This window comes from Columba livia, chromosome Z (genome assembly GCF_036013475.1).
Source record: "Columba livia isolate bColLiv1 breed racing homer chromosome Z, bColLiv1.pat.W.v2, whole genome shotgun sequence".
NCBI lineage: Eukaryota > Metazoa > Chordata > Aves > Columbiformes > Columbidae > Columba > Columba livia.
Window position 1 is genome coordinate 32,533,130 of NC_088642.1, and position 18,920 is coordinate 32,552,049.

General features: G+C 39.8%; 1 protein-coding gene across 3 annotated transcripts in view; it reads right to left on the reverse strand.

Annotated features, from left to right (window-relative positions):
* The window catches only part of SNX2 (sorting nexin 2), a 34,975-nt gene extending 17,272 nt beyond the window's left edge, over positions 1-17,703 (reverse strand). For 2 of the 3 annotated variants that reach the window (XM_065045309.1, XM_065045308.1), the window contains exons 1-3: positions 17,543-17,703; positions 9,270-9,387; positions 158-321 (exon numbers count right to left, since the gene is read on the reverse strand). In XM_065045309.1, the coding sequence (XP_064901381.1) occupies positions 158-321; positions 9,270-9,387; positions 17,543-17,650 (390 nt within the window). In that variant the 5' untranslated portion in view covers positions 17,651-17,703. Of the gene's footprint in view, positions 1-157; positions 351-9,269; positions 9,388-17,542 lie in introns of all 3 variants that reach the window. The other variant, XM_065045310.1, reaches the window with a different exon arrangement.
* Positions 17,704-18,920: the final 1,217 nt, after the last annotated feature.

Sequence of the window (18,920 nt, forward strand, 5' to 3'; positions counted from 1 at the left end):
TGTATGCAAAATAAACAGAATAAGTTTTCTTTTACATATCTCTTCTTAGAAAAGGATGATCCCATAACACAACATGTAAGAATTGTCATTTTAAACGAAGAAAAAACTTGAAAATAAAAAGAAGGTTATTTTCATAATTTACAAGTTTACTGTGTACCTCTTCTCTGGATCGATCAAAAATCACCGGAGCTGTTATGCTTTTCGATTCCATTCTGGGAGCTATTAGTGTAGTAGGTGTTACAGGAGTGATTGCAGGAGTAGGTTCTGGCGAAAGTATTGGATCCCTCTCTGGACTGTCCAATGAAACTTCTTCTGTTGCTTCTAGATAAACAGTTTGAGTTAGCAAAGAACTGCAAAGATAACAAAGATCACAAAGATAACAAAAATGCACACTAAAGCATAACAATACACAAGTTTAATAAGTTTATCTATAAATAGTATCCATTTGTGCCAGATAATTTATTTCAATATGTAGCTACAATTAGATGTGGTATTCGAGCTTCTAGTGTATAATGGGTTAAAGTAAGATTAAATTTTTTTTTTTTTTTTTTAGTATACTGTTAGGTAAAAAGTCTTTTAAAGTAGTTACAAATGATAAGGCTGCATGAAATGTTGTGAAAGCTAATGATTTTTTTAACCACATAAGCAGCTCTTTTTCAGCACCTGAACAAATTTTAGTGTTTGCACTCTGAACAACAGCAAATATAGTTGTATAGGCTGATAACTGAACAGACCAAACTATGTGTTAAACAAAGTTACACAACAATAATACACCCCCTCCCCTGCCAAAATCCTACAACCTGTAAAATAGAAATATTAGCAGATGAGACATTCTGACTAGTATGACTAACTTCAGTCTCTATCTTCAGTCTCTTTGGGGCTTAAAACAATTCACTAGAAAAGGAATACGTTCCTCAGGCTGTAGACAAGTCATCTATCTTTAAAGAGGAGGTAAATCTCTACTCTACAAGTTCCACATACTTTCCTCTACTAACTGGTTTTGACCACTTCCTGGGCATAGAGAAGTTCCTGTTCTAGTTTAAATAACTAATGCTGTGGTTCTCACTAACTGCATTTTCACAGATTCTAGTTCCTTAAAAGATAACATTGACCACGGAACAGTGATTTGATACCACAATTGACTTCCCAACTGATCCCAACTCTTGTTACAAACTAGCATCCGTGCAAGAAGAAGGAAAAAAAGGCAGTAAACCAGATCCACTCTGAGTTATATAAAGTTACCAAAAAGGTTTACTGTGCAATTTGGAAAAGAGCTGTGCTTGCAACTTCTGTCTACATGAACCACTCTGTTTTCAAAAGAAAACACGCCATCTTTCCTCCAAACGTTTTAAAGCCTGGTGCATATAATATACTCCTTACTGAACATAAAATATAATATATTCGGAACAGTTAAGAGTTTTATAAGTAAGATCTACTTTAGAATTGTGAAATATAATAGTTAAACTGTGAGTAAAAATAATGATAATAAAAAAAATCTTTTTTTTGTCATGCATAGGATCTGCTAGCAACTTAAAAACTGGAAAATATCATCCAATAAACCATATCATTTATTACTGCAAAAAGTAATAATGATCTTTCATAACCTATGTATCAAAATCATTCAGCTTTATCCCTGTTGCCACTTAAAGAGATAGTCTGTTAGTCAATTTGTTTCCCATTCTTCTCTAACACTTTTTTTCATAAATGAACAAAACCACACCTAGGAATTTCAGGGATGCAAATGACTGTGTGCCTAAATTTTGTTTGATACTGAGGCTCTAAATAAATTTAAAAAAATACAACTTCAAGGTCACTATGCCTTAGCCTGGTTTGAAGCAAATGTTCATTCTGGCTTGAGGCTGACATTTGCTGTCACTACTTTGTTTTGGAGTATATCACAGAATTGCTAAGCTTGGAAAGGACCTCTGCAGATCACCTAGTCTAACCCCTTTGCTCAAGCAGGGTCAGCTACAGGACACTGCTGAGGACCACATCCAGATGGGTTTTGAGCATCTACAGGAATGGAGAATCCACCTCCTCCTTAGACAACATGTGCCAGTGCTTGACCACCTTCACTATTTAAAAAACGAACAAACACACACAGCCAAAAACATCTTCATTTTTTCTCACCTATTGCCTGTATTTCAGTTTGTGCCCACCGCCTCTTGTCCTGCCAGTGGGCACCACTGACAAGTCTAGTTCTCTCTTTACTCCCATTAGTTATTTACACACATTATAAGATTCTCACCTGAGCCAGGTCATCTCCAGGCTTGACAGCCCCAGTGCTCTCAGTCTCTGTGCATACGTCACACACTTAATGTCCCTAATCATATTCATGGCCCTGCACTAGACTCATTCCAGTGTGTCCATGTCTCTCTTATATTGGGTAGCTCAGACCTGGACTCAGCACTCCAGGTGTGGCCTCACCAACAGCTAAGAAGAGGGGAATGATCACTTCCCTCAACCTGTTGGCAGTGCTCTTACTAATTTCAAATCACAGATTTCCACAGTATTTTCAAACTCAAAAGCAAACACCTTTTTATATTCTCCATTTTTAGTATGAAAAGAGATTATCTAAAAGTTTTATTTGAAAATATTTTCCTACCATTGCTTTATTGTTACTGCTAAATCTTTCTGAAGAATCCTGCTGGTGCTTCCTGCCCTCAAATGCCTCAGGAAGGATGCTGCATTTAATTCAAACCCGCAGATCAGGTGGGAAGTCATGCTGAGGCAGTTCCAAAAAACGCTTTAAGATTGACAGAACAACATTTAAACACGGAATAGAGGTAGTTCTCTCCTTTGGTGGCTAACAGCATTCAACACGTTACATGTTATACATTACATAAATGACAATTTCACAGAAGCATTTAACAGAAAAAAATTATATGTTCCTATACAACATGCTATATACGCAATATATATAATACAAAACATAAAAAATAAAAGAAAGCCATTTCACTTCCTGTTTCCATCATCTGCTATATTCAAGCATGTGTGTTTGAGAAACAAACCCTTAATATCCAGTAAGTCCTTCTCTGTACCTTCAAATTTTAGACAGACTTACAAAACAAGTCATGAAACAATCCAAAACATACAACTTCTCACATCAGCTGAGAAAATATGCCTGTTACTATAAACGTCTGACTTCACAAAAAAGGTGTGAATTCAATGTAACAAACCAGAACTGCAATCAGATGAAACAGAAACACACTCCTGCCCGGGACTCCTCTTCTTCAGACTTGTGTCCACACCCCCATTAGTATCATGAACTGATCTAGGCTGTGTATCACATGAACTCCAACAATGGTTACCCCCCTGTTACGGTTCAGCACATAGCTGAAGCTACTGCTAAGCTGGGGCACTATTTCTGGAAAAGAGAAAGCGGAAGGAACAAGCAGTTGTAAAGGCTTCCTTCCAGCAAGACCAGCAACATTAGACCTCATCCAGACCAGCATTTCTAAAGCTGTGTAACTCTGGTTTGATTGGACATGAACAAATTTTTAAAGGTGTTGCCGACTAGTCCTCTTTTTCTACTATAAAACAAAAAGTATGTGTTTGTTTGATAGTAGCAAGTCAGTTCTTTTATGAAGAAGAAAGGAGTATTTATGCCATCTTCCCTCCTGTTACATCTCATCCCCAAGTGTGCATGCATCCCAGGCATTACGTAAAACCATAAGAGTGAAATGGAAAAGACAGAAGAAGGGGGTGAGGTGAGAGGGAGAGCAGGACAGAGATAAGGTTGTTGTACTTTTTGTTTAAAACACAAGTATTAAAAGATTCTGAAAGAAAAAAAAACCAAACATTTGCTCTGTGTAGCAGGAGGCTCTTTCTAGCTAATTTCAGGAAAGCAGTCTTGGAGCACTATATAAGCTGAAGATCTATTTCTCAAGTAATAGATTTGTTCTGATGAACTCTGGCATTTATGTTTCTACATTCATGCTTTCACTTTGAGAAACCAGATGACATGGTCTAGATTAAAAGGTTCCCCTAACAATCCTTCTGTTTGTGGGGTTCTGTTTGTTTGTCTGTTTTGTGGGATTTTTTGTTTGTTCATTTTGTGTTTTGTTTGTGTTCAGGGAAAGACAAATTTGGTAGGTTTCAGAGTAGAAAGTATTACACTTTCAGAAATATTTGCTTGATTTATTCATATTAGATTCACCCTGAAAACTTAGGTATTAGGCTGCGCTTCTGTGTTTTTTGGGCGTTTGCCTTTTTTAATATTATGAATTAGTATTACATGAAAAATGAAATTTAGATGTCTTGCTTTCCTAGAAGTTCTCATATGCATAAGCTTTTCTTGCATAAAAAGAGGCAACTGCTCTGCCTGACTTTCAGGAGAAAAGCACTGAAATCTAACACTCACATGAGCCATGGCAGTTATCAGCACATATTAAGCACTCCCAGTAATCTAACGCTTTAAGACTTCTACACATAAATACCTAATTTTCAACGCATAAACAGTTATGGGTCACTGTCAAGATGCTTAGCTCCAAAAGAACACAAAACCATCTCACCCTGCTACAGAGAACAACTATTTATGCTTAATAAACATTCTACAGCCAACTACACCAAAATTTATCAGAACTCAAGGTTGGCGCTCAATCTCAGCATTGGACAGCTCGTTTCTTTACTTTTCACCACCAGTATTTGTGAAAAATCATCTTAGAAAGCACAGGTTTGCAATTCCTCACTAGCAGCTCACTTCGGCTATGTTATTTTTACTGGTCACACCTCTAAAAATCTGTCATGGCTCAAGCATTTAAATTGGCATATAATCTTTGTAAATTTACTCAGGTGATCACATAAACATGTAAGTAAACTGAAGGAGAAACTCTTGTCCAGAACAGAGGACAAGTTATTAAAAAAAGGCTTCTCCAGGTGTATTGGTACATCAGAGGCAGATATCCTAACTAAACTGATTGCAAGGACTACTACAGTTAAGTCATAGACCATAACCCTCACTGTTATACCAAAAGTACTAAGAATAACCTTAATGAGAACAGAAATAATTTTAACAGAGCAGTCATCCACTAGCAAGGCTGCCTGATTTTAAAACTGTAGGTTCACGTGCTTTCGTGCACTTGTTTCTTGCGGAAGAGACCTAGTACTGAACAAGCAGCTTCTTAAAAGCAGTAAAGCATCTGCACTGAACTCTTCTGATCAGACACACATGGTAAGAGCCTGATAGACACCATCAGCTAGAAACTTCTGCTGTTCAGCTGGGCTTAAAGTACATGTCTTGCTTGGTCCACAGAATTAGCATCTCCTTTTCTGTATCAACTCCCAGGAAAAAAGCCTAAGACAAGTCTATCATGACCTGAAGAAAAATAAATATCCAAAAAACCCAAACATTACTGCCCCCAACACACTGACTTTCCCCCAGGACATGGTAGCTAGATACTTGCAAATGACCCATTCCCAAACACCTTTCAGAGCTGGGGTAAAAAGAAAAAAAAAAAAAAAAGAAAAAGAAGAGAACATAACAATCGTTTACCAGACTAAGGGAGAAGAAAAATTTCAATTTTCCATTTTTGGAAAATGGTGACAGAGCACTGATGTAACTTCAGAGCCCTGCTCATGATCTATAAGCACTAGAGGTAGAAGGCACAGACAGCTGTGTCCTGCACAGCCAGTCCATGGCACATTTCTGCAGCTATATACAGAACCTTATGCCAACGTTTTGGCAGACTGATCCAATATATAGGTATTCACTCCACCGTAGAAGCTTATTGGCAGACAGGTTTTAGGACATACCCCAAGGCCCCTCAAGATACTCTTCATATTACCTGATTTAGAGCACAGACCATTATGGTCTCCACAGGTAAGAACTCTTCAAGGTAAAGTAAAGTAATTCTTTTTGGCCAAATAATCAACACACTGACTTTTATTCTAAGGGTGAAAGTGCTTAAGTATGTTTAGCAAGACAGTTTGGTTTCTTACAGAACAAAGAACCACAATACTAATGAATGCAGCAGCAAAATTTACTGGTCTCTAATGACAGCTGGAAAACTTATTTACTTTCACCTTTGAAATCCAGTTTTAATAGTTCATCCAAAGCACTTACGAGTCACCAGAGACAAGGTAATGAATATCTAAAACATTTTATTGCAAATACTATCCTGTAGCTGCTGCAGAAACACAACAGCAAAGACATCTTAAGTACAGTCAAAAAAGCCTAAAAACAAAACAAAACAAAATCATAAGTTCTGAACTACATTAAAAACTACATTAAAACAGTACAGGAAATAAAATTTGTTTTCCCTCACCTCACTTACTACTAGGTTATATGGAATATGAAAACGATCTATCAAGCCTACAATAGCTAGAGAGGTATACTATCACATTGTTTACAAATAAATCTGCAAAACTAAAATAGCTTTATGCCCCCAAAGTGTCAGAGTCCCTCCTTTCAAGAGCTACCCATAGGACTTCCTTTACCTGGATTTTATAGCGTCTAATAATTCAATATGAAGGAAGAATGTAAGTTACAAAGCTGTGGAACTTCATTCTCTTCCTCTCCAGTTAAACGTTTCTGTAAGCTGGACCAAGATAGGTTTCTTTGGGATTTCAACACGTTGAAGAAAAAAAGCCCATCACACTCACTTTTAAATTAAGTCCTGCTTTCATAGAAACCCAGGCTTATGCAGCCATGTTGGAAGTAAGAAAATAGATATTTCATGTTGCCTTCTCACATTGTTTCTATTCATTGAAAATCAGTACCAGAAAGTTAATCAGATGAATTAACAAAATTGTCTAGCAAAATAGTCCTAAGAAAGTAAAAAACAGTTACACTTGTGAGAGCACAGCACTGGAACACAAATCAGATGTTGTTTTTGAGAATGTCTCTGCTGGCAGCAATACAAAGACAGAAGTTCATCACTAGGGTACAAGTGTATCATGCAAACTTCCTATTTAGAACAGGCTACTATGAAAGATGTCATATTCTGTCTTACGTTCCATAAATCACTCTTGCTTTTTTCCCTGTGTGAGAGTTTGTACTAGCCTCAGACTGTGTATAAATTGACCTTTTAAAGACCAGTCTTAGTTGTGTTAGACATGCAGTATGTTAGATGCTTTCAGTTCAATGCTACATGCATTTAAGAAAACATCTTTGTCACCATTTATTGCAGGGCAACAATGAAGAGTGGCAGATGCTCTCTTTTTACTCCCACACTCCCCAACAATGAAAAGGGAAAAGGAGGAGGAGGCAGAGTTACAAGTTGGAAAATTAAAACAGCTTTACTAATAATACTAATAACAAGGGGAATAACGCAAAATATACAAAACTAACATGGAATCTGCCAGCTGATCCTGCAGTGAGGGGGTGGGGCTGGCATTGGGCCAGCGGCTGCAGGGAGACACCTGAAAGTCCTGGACTGGTTCCAATGGTAGATGGGAATTGGATCATGAATGTGGAAACTGGAACCAGGATCAGGATCGCGGATAGGGCAACGGGCAGGGTTCTCATCAGAAGCCGACCATGGACCAAGAGAGTGAGACCCTCGCAACCCCTGAACTTTAAACTGTGTATGCACAACCGTGTGGCATGGAACATCACATTGGTCAATTTGTACCACCTGTCATGTCTGCCCCTTCCCTGCAAGTATGACTGTTTTACGACCCTTCACTTGCAGGACATAGGAGGTCTATCACTGATCTTGGCTGCTATAGCAATAAGCATAATCACGGGCCTTTCCTGCACACCATCCCTACCTTTAGCTCATCAAAACTATAAACACTGGGTATTACCAGCTCTGGAGTGGACACTGTCTGAAAAACACGCAGACAACTTCAGAAAAATGCGGTCACTTAGAGGAACTTAGCTGAAAGGAAAATTCACTAACAGAGAATTGGCCGTGTTTTAACCAAAACCAGGACAATCTTCCATAGCAAAACTCAAACTCATTCAATCAGTTCTGTGTGTTTTCCTCACGGCATTCATTTCAGTTGAAACAATCTGGTTGCTAACATTTGTTCCTTCTGTATGGTTCCCCTCAATATTTACTCCAGACACTTTTGTTCATAATATTATCCAAAGAAGAAGTGGCTTTCCTAAAATATCCATTCCAGATGGCTCTATGGTTATAAAAAACAGGCTTTATACACTGAAGCTAAATAACCAAATCACTAGTACTAGAAAGCTTCATTGCTAAATCACTGCTCGTCTTTCTAACTCATAAGATCAGCTAATATTATACAAATACAAAAAAAGTAAGGTTACCCCTCTATTCTTTATTATTTTTTTCTCTTAAAACCTTTTCAGAGAGTTAGTAAACGAGTCAATAAATTCTAACAGTGTCATGAACAAATATAATTTCAAATATATGCAAATAGAAATTTAGTAAATTCGAAATGAAGGTAATGAGTACATGTATATACAGGTATGTATACAAAATGGTCCAGAACTAAAGGCTATAAAATTTCCTTTTGAATAATCACACCAGGGAATCAATGAAGATGAGAGGAGGACTGCATTCAATACAGACTGCCAACTGACTCACTCAATATGTAGTAATAGGAAAAGCATTAGTACTGAGAAGCAGCATTCAGAACAGTGTTGCCATGTACATAATACTACACGTCCTTTCTTGAATAGTTAATGCTCCTACACCTGTAACTGACAGCAACCATAAACCATGTTAGGATAGTCAAAAACCAACACCAAAGTAGTGACTGATTAATCAAGCATTAGAAATGTGTTGTCTATTGACTGATTATCAGAACTTTCACACATCTTTCTCCAAAACGTGCAGTACTGTAAAGTACCAGAGACAGAATCATGCACTAGCGAAATCACAGGACTCTTCCTGTATTCCAGTCTGTTACCTTTCCATAATAACAAGAGAGACTTACAAAAAGGAAATACCCTCTAGCTTGCAATAAAATCTGACCTATCATTCTTTATAAATAGAAGAAAGACTGGGACAGCTTATACACGGTTATTAAGTAGAAAACAAGGAGGCAACTTAAGTTTTTACACACAAACAGATTTGAATATTGCTAATTACCTAATGATAAATACTATTATTACTATCAGCAGAATATGTTACTAATGGGCTAACGCTGCCACACTAAGCACTGATAGTACACACCACTGAGAAATTTGTATTTAGTAAACAAACGTAAATAATATCATGAATTACCACAGGAAAAAAACTGTCTATCAAACTGCTTAAAAGGTTTTTACCCTCCTTTCCAGGAAAGCGCATTTCTTTCAGTCCAAGAGCAAAAAAGTTTATGCAGACACGTTAGAAGAAAATAGCAATTACCAGCAAAGAGGTCTTCTCTGTCATCATCTAGCATGATTTCTGCTGGCTTTGGACCATTGGAGTTTGTGCTGAGGTCTTCTGCAGGAAGACTTGCTGGCTCTGGAGATGAAGGACTTGACTGTTTAAAAAAAGAACAGTGAAATCAGCAAATCAGTTGCCATGTGTCAGTATATAAGAATTACTGCAACAAACATTCTTTCATTGCAAAGAAACAAGGCAAGATGTACCAAAAGGAAACTCTGTCAGCTATTTCCATTTCCTACTCCTAGCATGGTAACAATGAACAAAGGATATGAGCTAGGCAACAGCTCTTTTCATTTCTTTGTCAGAGAGAAAAAGAAGTCAACCATTTCCTCAGGTTTAATTAATATGAAACAAAAGCTGCTACATAAATATCCAGAATAAGTTTATTAGTGTTGCTGAATGTAATTTGATTAAGTTCCTTTTGGAAAGGCATGGGTTTAAATTCAGATCTGTACATAGAAAATTATTAATGAAGAAGCCTCCAGGTGCTCTAAACCAATTTTTCAAAGATCAAAAGAATGCATTAATGCCATCCAAGCAATTCAAAACTGCATGCAGCCACAAGAAATTTTGATAACTTTGCAACAGGTTAAATTTGGGGATCACTGCCACAGAGGGTCACAGTGTATTGTACTACAGTTAGGCTTGACATAGATACACTTATTTTAACTGACTGAAGACTAGAGTTTGTCCTGTGAACAAGAGAAATACTTGAAGACACTCAGGAAAATTAAAGCAATATTGAAGCTGGGCTACCAAATGTATAGCTTACTCATACAATAAACACACCACACCCCTAACTGAAGACACATGCTTCAGTTAGAAAATCCTTGTTCAGTAAGTATCAACTATGCCATAGTACTAGAAAATTTCCAAGACTCACTTCTTACAACTTCATCCTAGACAGCTAGCTAAGGAGTTTTCAACAACAGCATATTTATTAATTTATTCATGCACTTTAAAATGAGCATCTGTAAGCTGTGTCACTACTTGCTTCCTAGTTTTTGCACAGAGTTGTCATAAATTCAGAACTAGAACTCAAACCAGTAAGTATTTCACACCACACTTCACCAAATGTCACAGGCTACAACAGATTTTTTTAAAAAGACTGAAAAATACTAAAAAGCTACTGAAAAAGTCTGTCCAGATTGTATTTTCATATTAATAAATGTAGCAGAAGCAACAGTTCTAAGAGAAAGGCCTTCCTCACGGATGGCCCTCCAACAATAATGTATGTCCTGACATGGAGTACAGCATTACTGATTTACTTCAGGCAGCACAAAGCAAGATCCTGGCCCCCACATCTATCCAGACCTCAATCACCTGAAATTGTGGTACAGAGGAATCAAGCAAGAAACAGTAAAAATCCTACAATACAAATTCAGACAGAGTACAAAATAGTTTTTCAGAGGCCACATGAAATCAAGACTCTTTAAATCTGCTTAAAAGTTTTTTCCCTGCTGAAGACAGAAGGAAAATGAGAGCAAACATTATACAAGAATACCAGACAATTCACATTCCTCTAAACCAGATTATGGTTGCAACAAGGAACTGCTCCATCAAAATAACGGAAGAGGTTTTATCACCTTCCCTTTGCAAAAGGCTGCCACTCTCTGAAAAGCCCACATATAGCGTGGGGAAAGCAATAAGCAAACCAAAGTGATGAACAACGGAAGGAGCAGCCTCTCAAACTGCTTATTGGATTTCGCCCTGGAGCCTTCAGAGAAAGTCAAAGCTGACGCACTCAGGCACTGGATGTAGGTAGCAGAGCTTATAACCTTACAAAGAACCAATCCACTAGTCAGATGTACACTTCTCATACTAAACCAATGTCAAAATGATCACACAGTAAACAGAGTGTTCCGCCGTAATAAGGTGTATTTGTTCACTCTGTGAAGCATGTTCCTTAAGTTGTATCACAATACTTGCAACTAATTTAGATTAAATTAAATAGGAAATTTAAGAAACCTCACCACCTGACATACTTCATTATTCTACAAATGACAGTACAGATAGAATGTGTCACATGTGATAGTCAATAATTTTACATGATTGCAGAAGTAGCATATTCCAGAAGAAACAGTCTGTCTCTCCAGGTAGTGCTGCATAAAGCTGCAAGTTCAAGATCTTGTACTTCAGCTATAACAGCAGAGCACAGAAACGCTTGACTTCCCTGCGAGGTTCAAAGCAATTCAAAGTTTCATCAGCAAAAGCAATTCTTCTTTACAACATTACAGATACTTATTCCAAACCAGTTTTGCTGCTACTCAACTTCAAGCAGTAAGCCACTTACATTTTGATAGATCTGATGTTAGGACATAGTGGGGACCACACACTACCACAGATGCAGAATGGAATGTAGTTTGTGCTTCTCAATTCACCTCTGTGTGTTATTTGTTTTATAAAGATGCAATAAAATCATCTTTATTATAAATATCAAGTTCTGGTTTTAAGAACAGTGGACACAAAGTTTAGTTTTGTAGATGATTTACAGGTAGAATGTCTTTCCTTCAAAATGCCCTTTCACCTCTGTACTGGTTTTGGTTAGGACTGGTTTTGGTTAGGACAGTGTTAGATTTTCTTCATAATGGCTTGTATAGTTCCATGGTTAGGATTTGTGGCTAAAACAGTATTGACAACACAGGGATGTTTTAGTTATCGCTGAGCAGTGCTTAGACAGCATAAAGGCCTTCCCTCCTTGTCAGTGCCCTGCCAGCAAGAAGGCTGGGGATGCAAAAGCTGGGAGGGGACACAGCCGGGACAGCTGACCCCAAATGACCAAAGGGATGTTTCATGCCATATGACACCATGCTCAGCATATAAAGCTGGGGGAAGAAGAACAAAAGCAGAGATGTTTGAAGTTATGCCATTTGTCTTTCCAAGTAACCATTACACATAATGGAGCCCAGCTTTCCTGGAGATGGGTGGACACCTGCCTGCAGTGAATGAACCCATTATTCTGCCTTGCTTGCATATACAGCTTTTGCTTTACCTATTGTCTCCATCTCAACTCACAAGTTTACTCACTTTTACCCTTTGTGATTCTTTCTTCCATCTAGCTGGGGAGGAGTGAGAGGCTGCATGGTGCTCAGCTGCCAACTGGGGTTAAACTGCAACAAACTGAGAGCTGAATAAGGCCTATTAATCTTGCAGTAGCTCTTTGGTATTTTTAAACAGCTGTCATTCTCAGACAAGATAAATTAAGGATGGGGCTGAATACCCTCACAAACAACTGAAACTTTCCATGAAGAAGACAACATGTAGAAACCTCTTAAAAATTATTCATGGCCTGAACACAGCATCAGATTTTGTTTAAGAGTTTTGTGACAAAGTTTAGTTTGTTATCTTCAAGTTATTTTCAAAACCAACACAGTCTTAGGAAACTATGAAAACCCAAAAAGCCACAGACCTGAATGTATCAGAAACTACAGCCAACATTTCCTAATGATCTGATTATTTTACACAGTCAATGGGTCAGAGAGTGCTATTCCGCCTCTCAAAAAAAAGCACCCATGCACTCAAACAACTATTAACATATTAAGCTATTTCATTTGCACCCTGCTAGAGATGCAAGCCAGAAGACAGTACCCCAGCTCTGTTTTTTTATCTGTACAGAGTACAGATAAGATGGTGATTAAAATGGCTGTCAGATGAGTTAGTAGTTAGTGTAGTGAAAATCTGAGTATCAGACAATAAATGGAAGACAAGACTAACAAAAAAAATCTCATGGCCCAGACACATACAGACAGCATAGCTATTTAGAAATTTTTACCTTGATGGTAAGGATTCACAAACATGTCAATTTCCTGAAAGGTTAATGCCTGTGAAATTTCTGAGTGACTCCTCAGTTGAAAGAACATCAGCTAAATCATCTCAACAACTGAGATACCCAATGGCCAGGACATTCAGGATCCTGCTTTACATGTTTTCTAGAAAACAAGTTTCTGGTGAGAGGCCTGAGGGCCCATTCCAATGTGCAATGGTAATAAAAAGCTCAACTTTCTCATCTTCTATTATGCATTATGTTTGGTGGCAATAACTAAGTATTTTATAGCTTTGACTTATGAAGAAACAAGAGGAGGTTCTCACATTTTCTGGAGGCTGAAATTATAGCCCTAGATGTGTGGACCTTCTCCCTTCTCTTCATATTAGGGTTCCCCCTAAACCAGTTGAACTACTTGTCTGAACCCCTTCTAGCCTCCTTCGGTCAGAACACAGTAGTCTGACAAAAGCTGACCACCATGCTATGCTAGCTGTTCAAGTTAACCCAGCTTATTGAAACAGGGCTACAGAAGCTCACAGAATACAGCATGGGCAGAGAGAATACACTCAACTGTAGATCAGTAATATTTTCAGCAGAAAGTGGACACAAGCAATCACACGAGAACAAAGGCCTACATGCTTCCATTACAGCCTGGACTTTACACCAAGGAACAAGACACACATTTACAGCAGAATTACACCAATTAATCCTGCATACAGGCACAGTGTTCTGCAAAAGTATAGTACAGTGTTGAAGGACTTAATATTTTCCTCTCAGATATTCCAAGGGGGTCTTTACTGGTTCCTCTATAATTGTCACTGTTAAATTCAATGGCTATCATAAAAGACAGATGGATTTCTAAGCCTATCTAATGTTTTGCCTTCTGTGCCAAAACCAAATGCATATTGCAGATCTTTGACATGAACTGATAAAATGGCAATGAGACTATATACACATCCTGTCCTAAATGACAGTCCTTACAGGATTACCACATCTACTGCTTACTCATTGTTTTCAATTGCCTCCATGAGTTCTTCCATTACAAGAAATCCCCAGAAATATAAATACTGGTTGAAATGAGTAAATGGCAGCTTAGCTGCATGTTCACATGGCACCTGCTTTACAAAAGACAAAGATAAGCAATACAAAAATAGGTGAGAAGTTTAGGGAAAATGAAGCAAGAAGTGGTGTAACAGACAGACAAAGACATCAGGGCAAGGACAAAGAAGAAGGAAATGATGAAATAAGAGTTATGCTAAGCTTAACATTTTTCAGAAAATCTAGCATATGCTTTTCTCATATATCTTGCCAAAAGTGACTTTCATACAGTTGTTTGTGGTCTCTACTAAAAGTGGCAGAGGACATAAGCAGGCAATTAGTAACCTGTTGATTACGAAATTGTAACAGAGGATGATTCTTCTCATCAAGCACAGTTAACTTCCAGAACTTCTTGTGCATATCACAGACCCTTTTTAAAAAAAAACAAAACCAAACATCAAATGCACTTGGAAATGTAGCAAGTAGATAAGTGCATGGAAAATAATTAATCCTGTAATGCTACTGGGGGTTAGGAAGTCCTTGAGCTACAAAAACCTGGTAGCTGGAAGAACACTGCAGGTGATTACCAGCACATATATTTACCCATCAGAAATATTCACACAGCACCTACTATTGAGTATAACTGTAAATGCTATCTTGGCTTAGACCATTTGTCTGATTCAGTCCGGCTGTTTGCTTTGATGAAAGCAGCTCTGGCAGTTACAGACCACCCAGTGACCATGAATTCAATGGAGACAGTCCTCAAGACATTATGATATGATTGGCACAATGAAAACTCAATAATAATTCTATTACTCTTAGGCACTGTGGATATCCAACAAGGAAATAAGTAATCCCCTAGCTCAGTCAAGCTGCTGTGCAAACCAGTGCCTGGAATTCATAGATGACTTAAGTTCACAGAAAGTGAAGAGTTCTCATTCTCTGCCACCCACCAACTTTTCAAGACCTAAAACATGTTCCCATTGCAACCCAGAAATGCCAGGTGTTACAGCTCGGTGTTATCTTTTAATACTTTATGTTCTAGAACTAAGATGGTTCAGTTTAATAGATTAAATTTTAGTATGTGCACAAAGAGAGTTAAAACTTCCGCTTATTTTTCTTCACATCAGAGAATTCAACTTGAAATAAACAATATTCTCAGTTTGATTATAGAGATACGCAACTGAAGTCAGTAAGCCTCCTGCATTTAAATACTTCATATTTGCTATTCATAACATACACTAAATTTATATTTTGGCAGAAGAAACTTAGATGAATAAGCATGTGTTTTCTAAATGGAGACTTTTCTAACATGGAAGCTATGTGGAAGATGTATTAGAAAACTTATAGCTTCCCTACTGCACAACCAATCATAGGTGAGAAAGGAACAGCACACCTTTTGTGAGCTGCAAAGATAATGAAAGCAAGAAAAAAAATAAGAGAGGGGCTGAAATTAATCACGCAAAATGAAAATGGACAGCTCCAAGGTAAACCAGTCAGGAACCCTTTCAAAGTATCGTAGCCTTCACATAAGTTTGCTTTGGACCTCACTGTCCCTTGTCATGCTCTCTCCTCCAGTATCAGCAAACAGATACATGATCAACTATGAGAAGAACAACGCCATTCTGTTGTTACTACAGAACTACCACTGACATTTAGAAACAATTATTTCATGAATATTTACAGGATTAAAATAACACCCAAGATAGATGTTTAAGTATGTACACACCATGAGATAATCATTCTTTTCTAGACTAGGGTGCCCTATACACTTGAGTTAAACGACCTACATTCAAGCTAGCGAGAAGTTCAAAGTCTGTTTTCATGATCTCCTCTTTCGAAATTTGCAGGAAAATCACAAGATTAAGACTTTTCCCTAAATGCTGTAGCTGATTAGATGCCAAAAATATCTTTATCAACAAAGCTTTTCAAAGCTTCTCTTTAAGCAAAGGAGTTTGCCCTTTCTACTTATCTACTTTATTTCAAATAGACTGTCTACAAAAATCACGCAGCACAACAGAACTATCAGCCAAATCACAATAGTTTTCAGTAACTTTTTAATAACTAAGATGAGGACATCTGACTGTAACTGTGATTTCAACATGAAATCTATCATATCTCTCACAGCTTTAATTCTAAACCATATCAGTAAAGACATCATTTATGTTATACTGCAGTCTTTCTCAGTGCACAGAACAAGACTCCAGTAATACACACTGCATCACACACAGATGCAGAGAGGTCTATTGATAACAGTTCTTGTCAGCAGCAGGTCCACATCATTTGCTGTTCCTTCATATCATTTTCCACAGATATTTTCTACCAATGCACAGATTATGCGTCTATAAAAAGAAAAAAATATAAAGTGACTTGGGAGAAGACAAGTGAATTCAAAATATGTTTAAGAGCCTCTTTGTACACTGGCCTTTTTTTGTTAAGGATAGGCAACAGCCGGAGTAAAACAAAGAAACATACACTGATCCTATTACTGTAAAGGTCAGGGACAGGAAACTCTTCAGGAAAAGAGGAACAGGAACAATTTTCTTATTAAATGGGCAAGTGTGTACAGAAAGAACAAAGTTCTTCCAGAAGATATTGGCAAAACATGCAGGTGAAACATGACCACAACAACTCAGGGTAAAAAGCTCCCATTATAATGAATGAACAAGTAAGCATTTTTCAGGACAAGGACCTGTTTACGCATTCAGTTCTCCTGCGGTTTTTGTTCGTTTGTTTTGTATTGGACCCTTGACACGGAAAGAAAGCAGGGTTTAGAAAAGTATCCACCACGAGTTTCCAGAACCTCCCAGGCCCGATCTCTCCGAACGGCTGCAGGCTGCACAGCGCCCGGCCCGCACCCACAGCCCCCGGCCCTCAGCCGCCCCTGCGGGCCCGGCCCCCGGAGCCGCCCAGCACTGCGCCGGCTCGGCCACAGAGGGCTTAGAGAGGAGTAAGTTTCTACAAGTTTTTTTACAAACTGGAAGAGGGTGAAACCTCGGAAAGGGGCCGAACAAAGAAGATGGGTTGTTATTAATGCACGCAAAGTCTAAGGGGTGAGAACGGGCGAAACTGGCGTCGTGTGACAGGGAAAAGTGGAAGTATTTATGACCTCGGCAGTACGGGAGGCGGGCAAGGCGAGGGAGAACGGCGACCTGTCAAAGCGGCAGGCGGCGAAAGAGTTTTCGCTGTCTTTTGGCAGGAGAGGAAGCACCGAGCCCCCGCGGGGCCGAGGCCACTCGCCCGCCGGGAGCAAGCGGCGAGGAGCCGCCGCTGCTGGAACAGAACCAGGCGGCGGGGCTGGAGCACGGGCCGGGCCAGTCAGGGCTGGCGGGGTGCCGGGGGCCCCAGTCACCAGCACAGCACCGGCGGCCTGGCGAGGACAGGAGGGCCCGGCGGGCAGCGGCTCGACCGCGGGGTCCGGGGCCCGCGATGGCGGGCAGACTCTCACCTCCAGCGTGGACACGGTGCTGGTGAAGAGATCCTCGCCGTCCTCCAGCTCCTCGAAGTCGGCGGGCCGCGCCTCGGCCAGCGGCGGGGGCTCCCTTTCCGCCGCCATCTTCCCACCAGCGCGGCCGCCCGCCCCGCGGTCACGTGACAGCCGCACCGCCCCCTCCCGCCACGTGACTGGCGGGGGCTGGGAGGTGGTGGGAGCGCGCACTCCCCGCTGGGTCGGGGCTGGCGGTGCGGAGGTGTCGTCTGGCCGGGACACGGCGGCCGGGGAGCAGCTCGATGCAGCTGGTCGGTGCCCGCCGAGCTCCGCAGAGTCTTAGTCCCACGAAGGCAGCGTCCACGCGTGTCTGTGTTTTGGGCGCCTCCCCGTGTTGCGGGACGCCGTCGCGGGTGACGCTGCTTGCGGCGGGCTGGCGTGAGCGCAGCCTCGGGCCGGTGTGAGGCCGAGCCGTGTGTGTGAGGTGTCTGCTGGAATGGAGCATGGGAGAGCTCACACCGGAGGAGCAGCTCCCTTCGCGCCCCGCTGCTCGCCCGGCCATTCCCAGCGTTGTTCCTTCGAAAGATGGGCTGTCCTGTGCTGTCTTCCTCCCAGGAGGAGCCCGCGCAGCGAGGCTGACACTGCACCATTGCAGCCATTCACCGTGTGCATTGCATCCCCAAGTCAGAAAGAAGTCCAGTAAATTTTGTTCTCCATCTTGCGTCAGTCATTGAATTAAGAACAGTTTTGCTGTGAGGAAACCCCGCTCATTACACTGGTTAAGACGAGATCTTCATTAGGGAGGAGAATTAGAAGTGTTACAACCTTCTTTTGCAGAATGGTTGGTTGGGTGCAGTAGTATTGACAACTGGTGAAGTAACGTGTCTCTTGCAGGTAAAGTATTTTCATTCCCATTCCCTAAGGTATTATTTCCAAATTACGTTTTTACGCCCTCCCCCCCCAATTTGTGGGTTAGTTCACAAATGACATAATTTCTTCAAAAATTTTCAGTTATAATACTCATTTTAAAAAAAGATGAAGTCAGATGTCAAATGTGTCTACACAGTAAGCATTACCATGGATACTTACACTTGATTTGAGCTGTTGTTGTTTCTACTCTATTGAAAATGAGTTTTAAATAGTATCTTGATTTTCCATATTGATAAACTACAGGTTTCATCCACTGAGCATGCTCATGCTTTGTGAGGACTTTGTTAATGTTTGCTATGCTGAAGTTAATTTCTAACCTGTGTGCAATGGAGTGGATGCTCTTCACATAGGAACAGTGAGTCTATTTCCACAGGCTATAACCTCTCTAGGGCAAAGGTAGCACCTCTCTGGTATTTGCAGAGTGCCTGGTGAACACTAAATGGAAGAATACAGCCTTACATAAAATTTT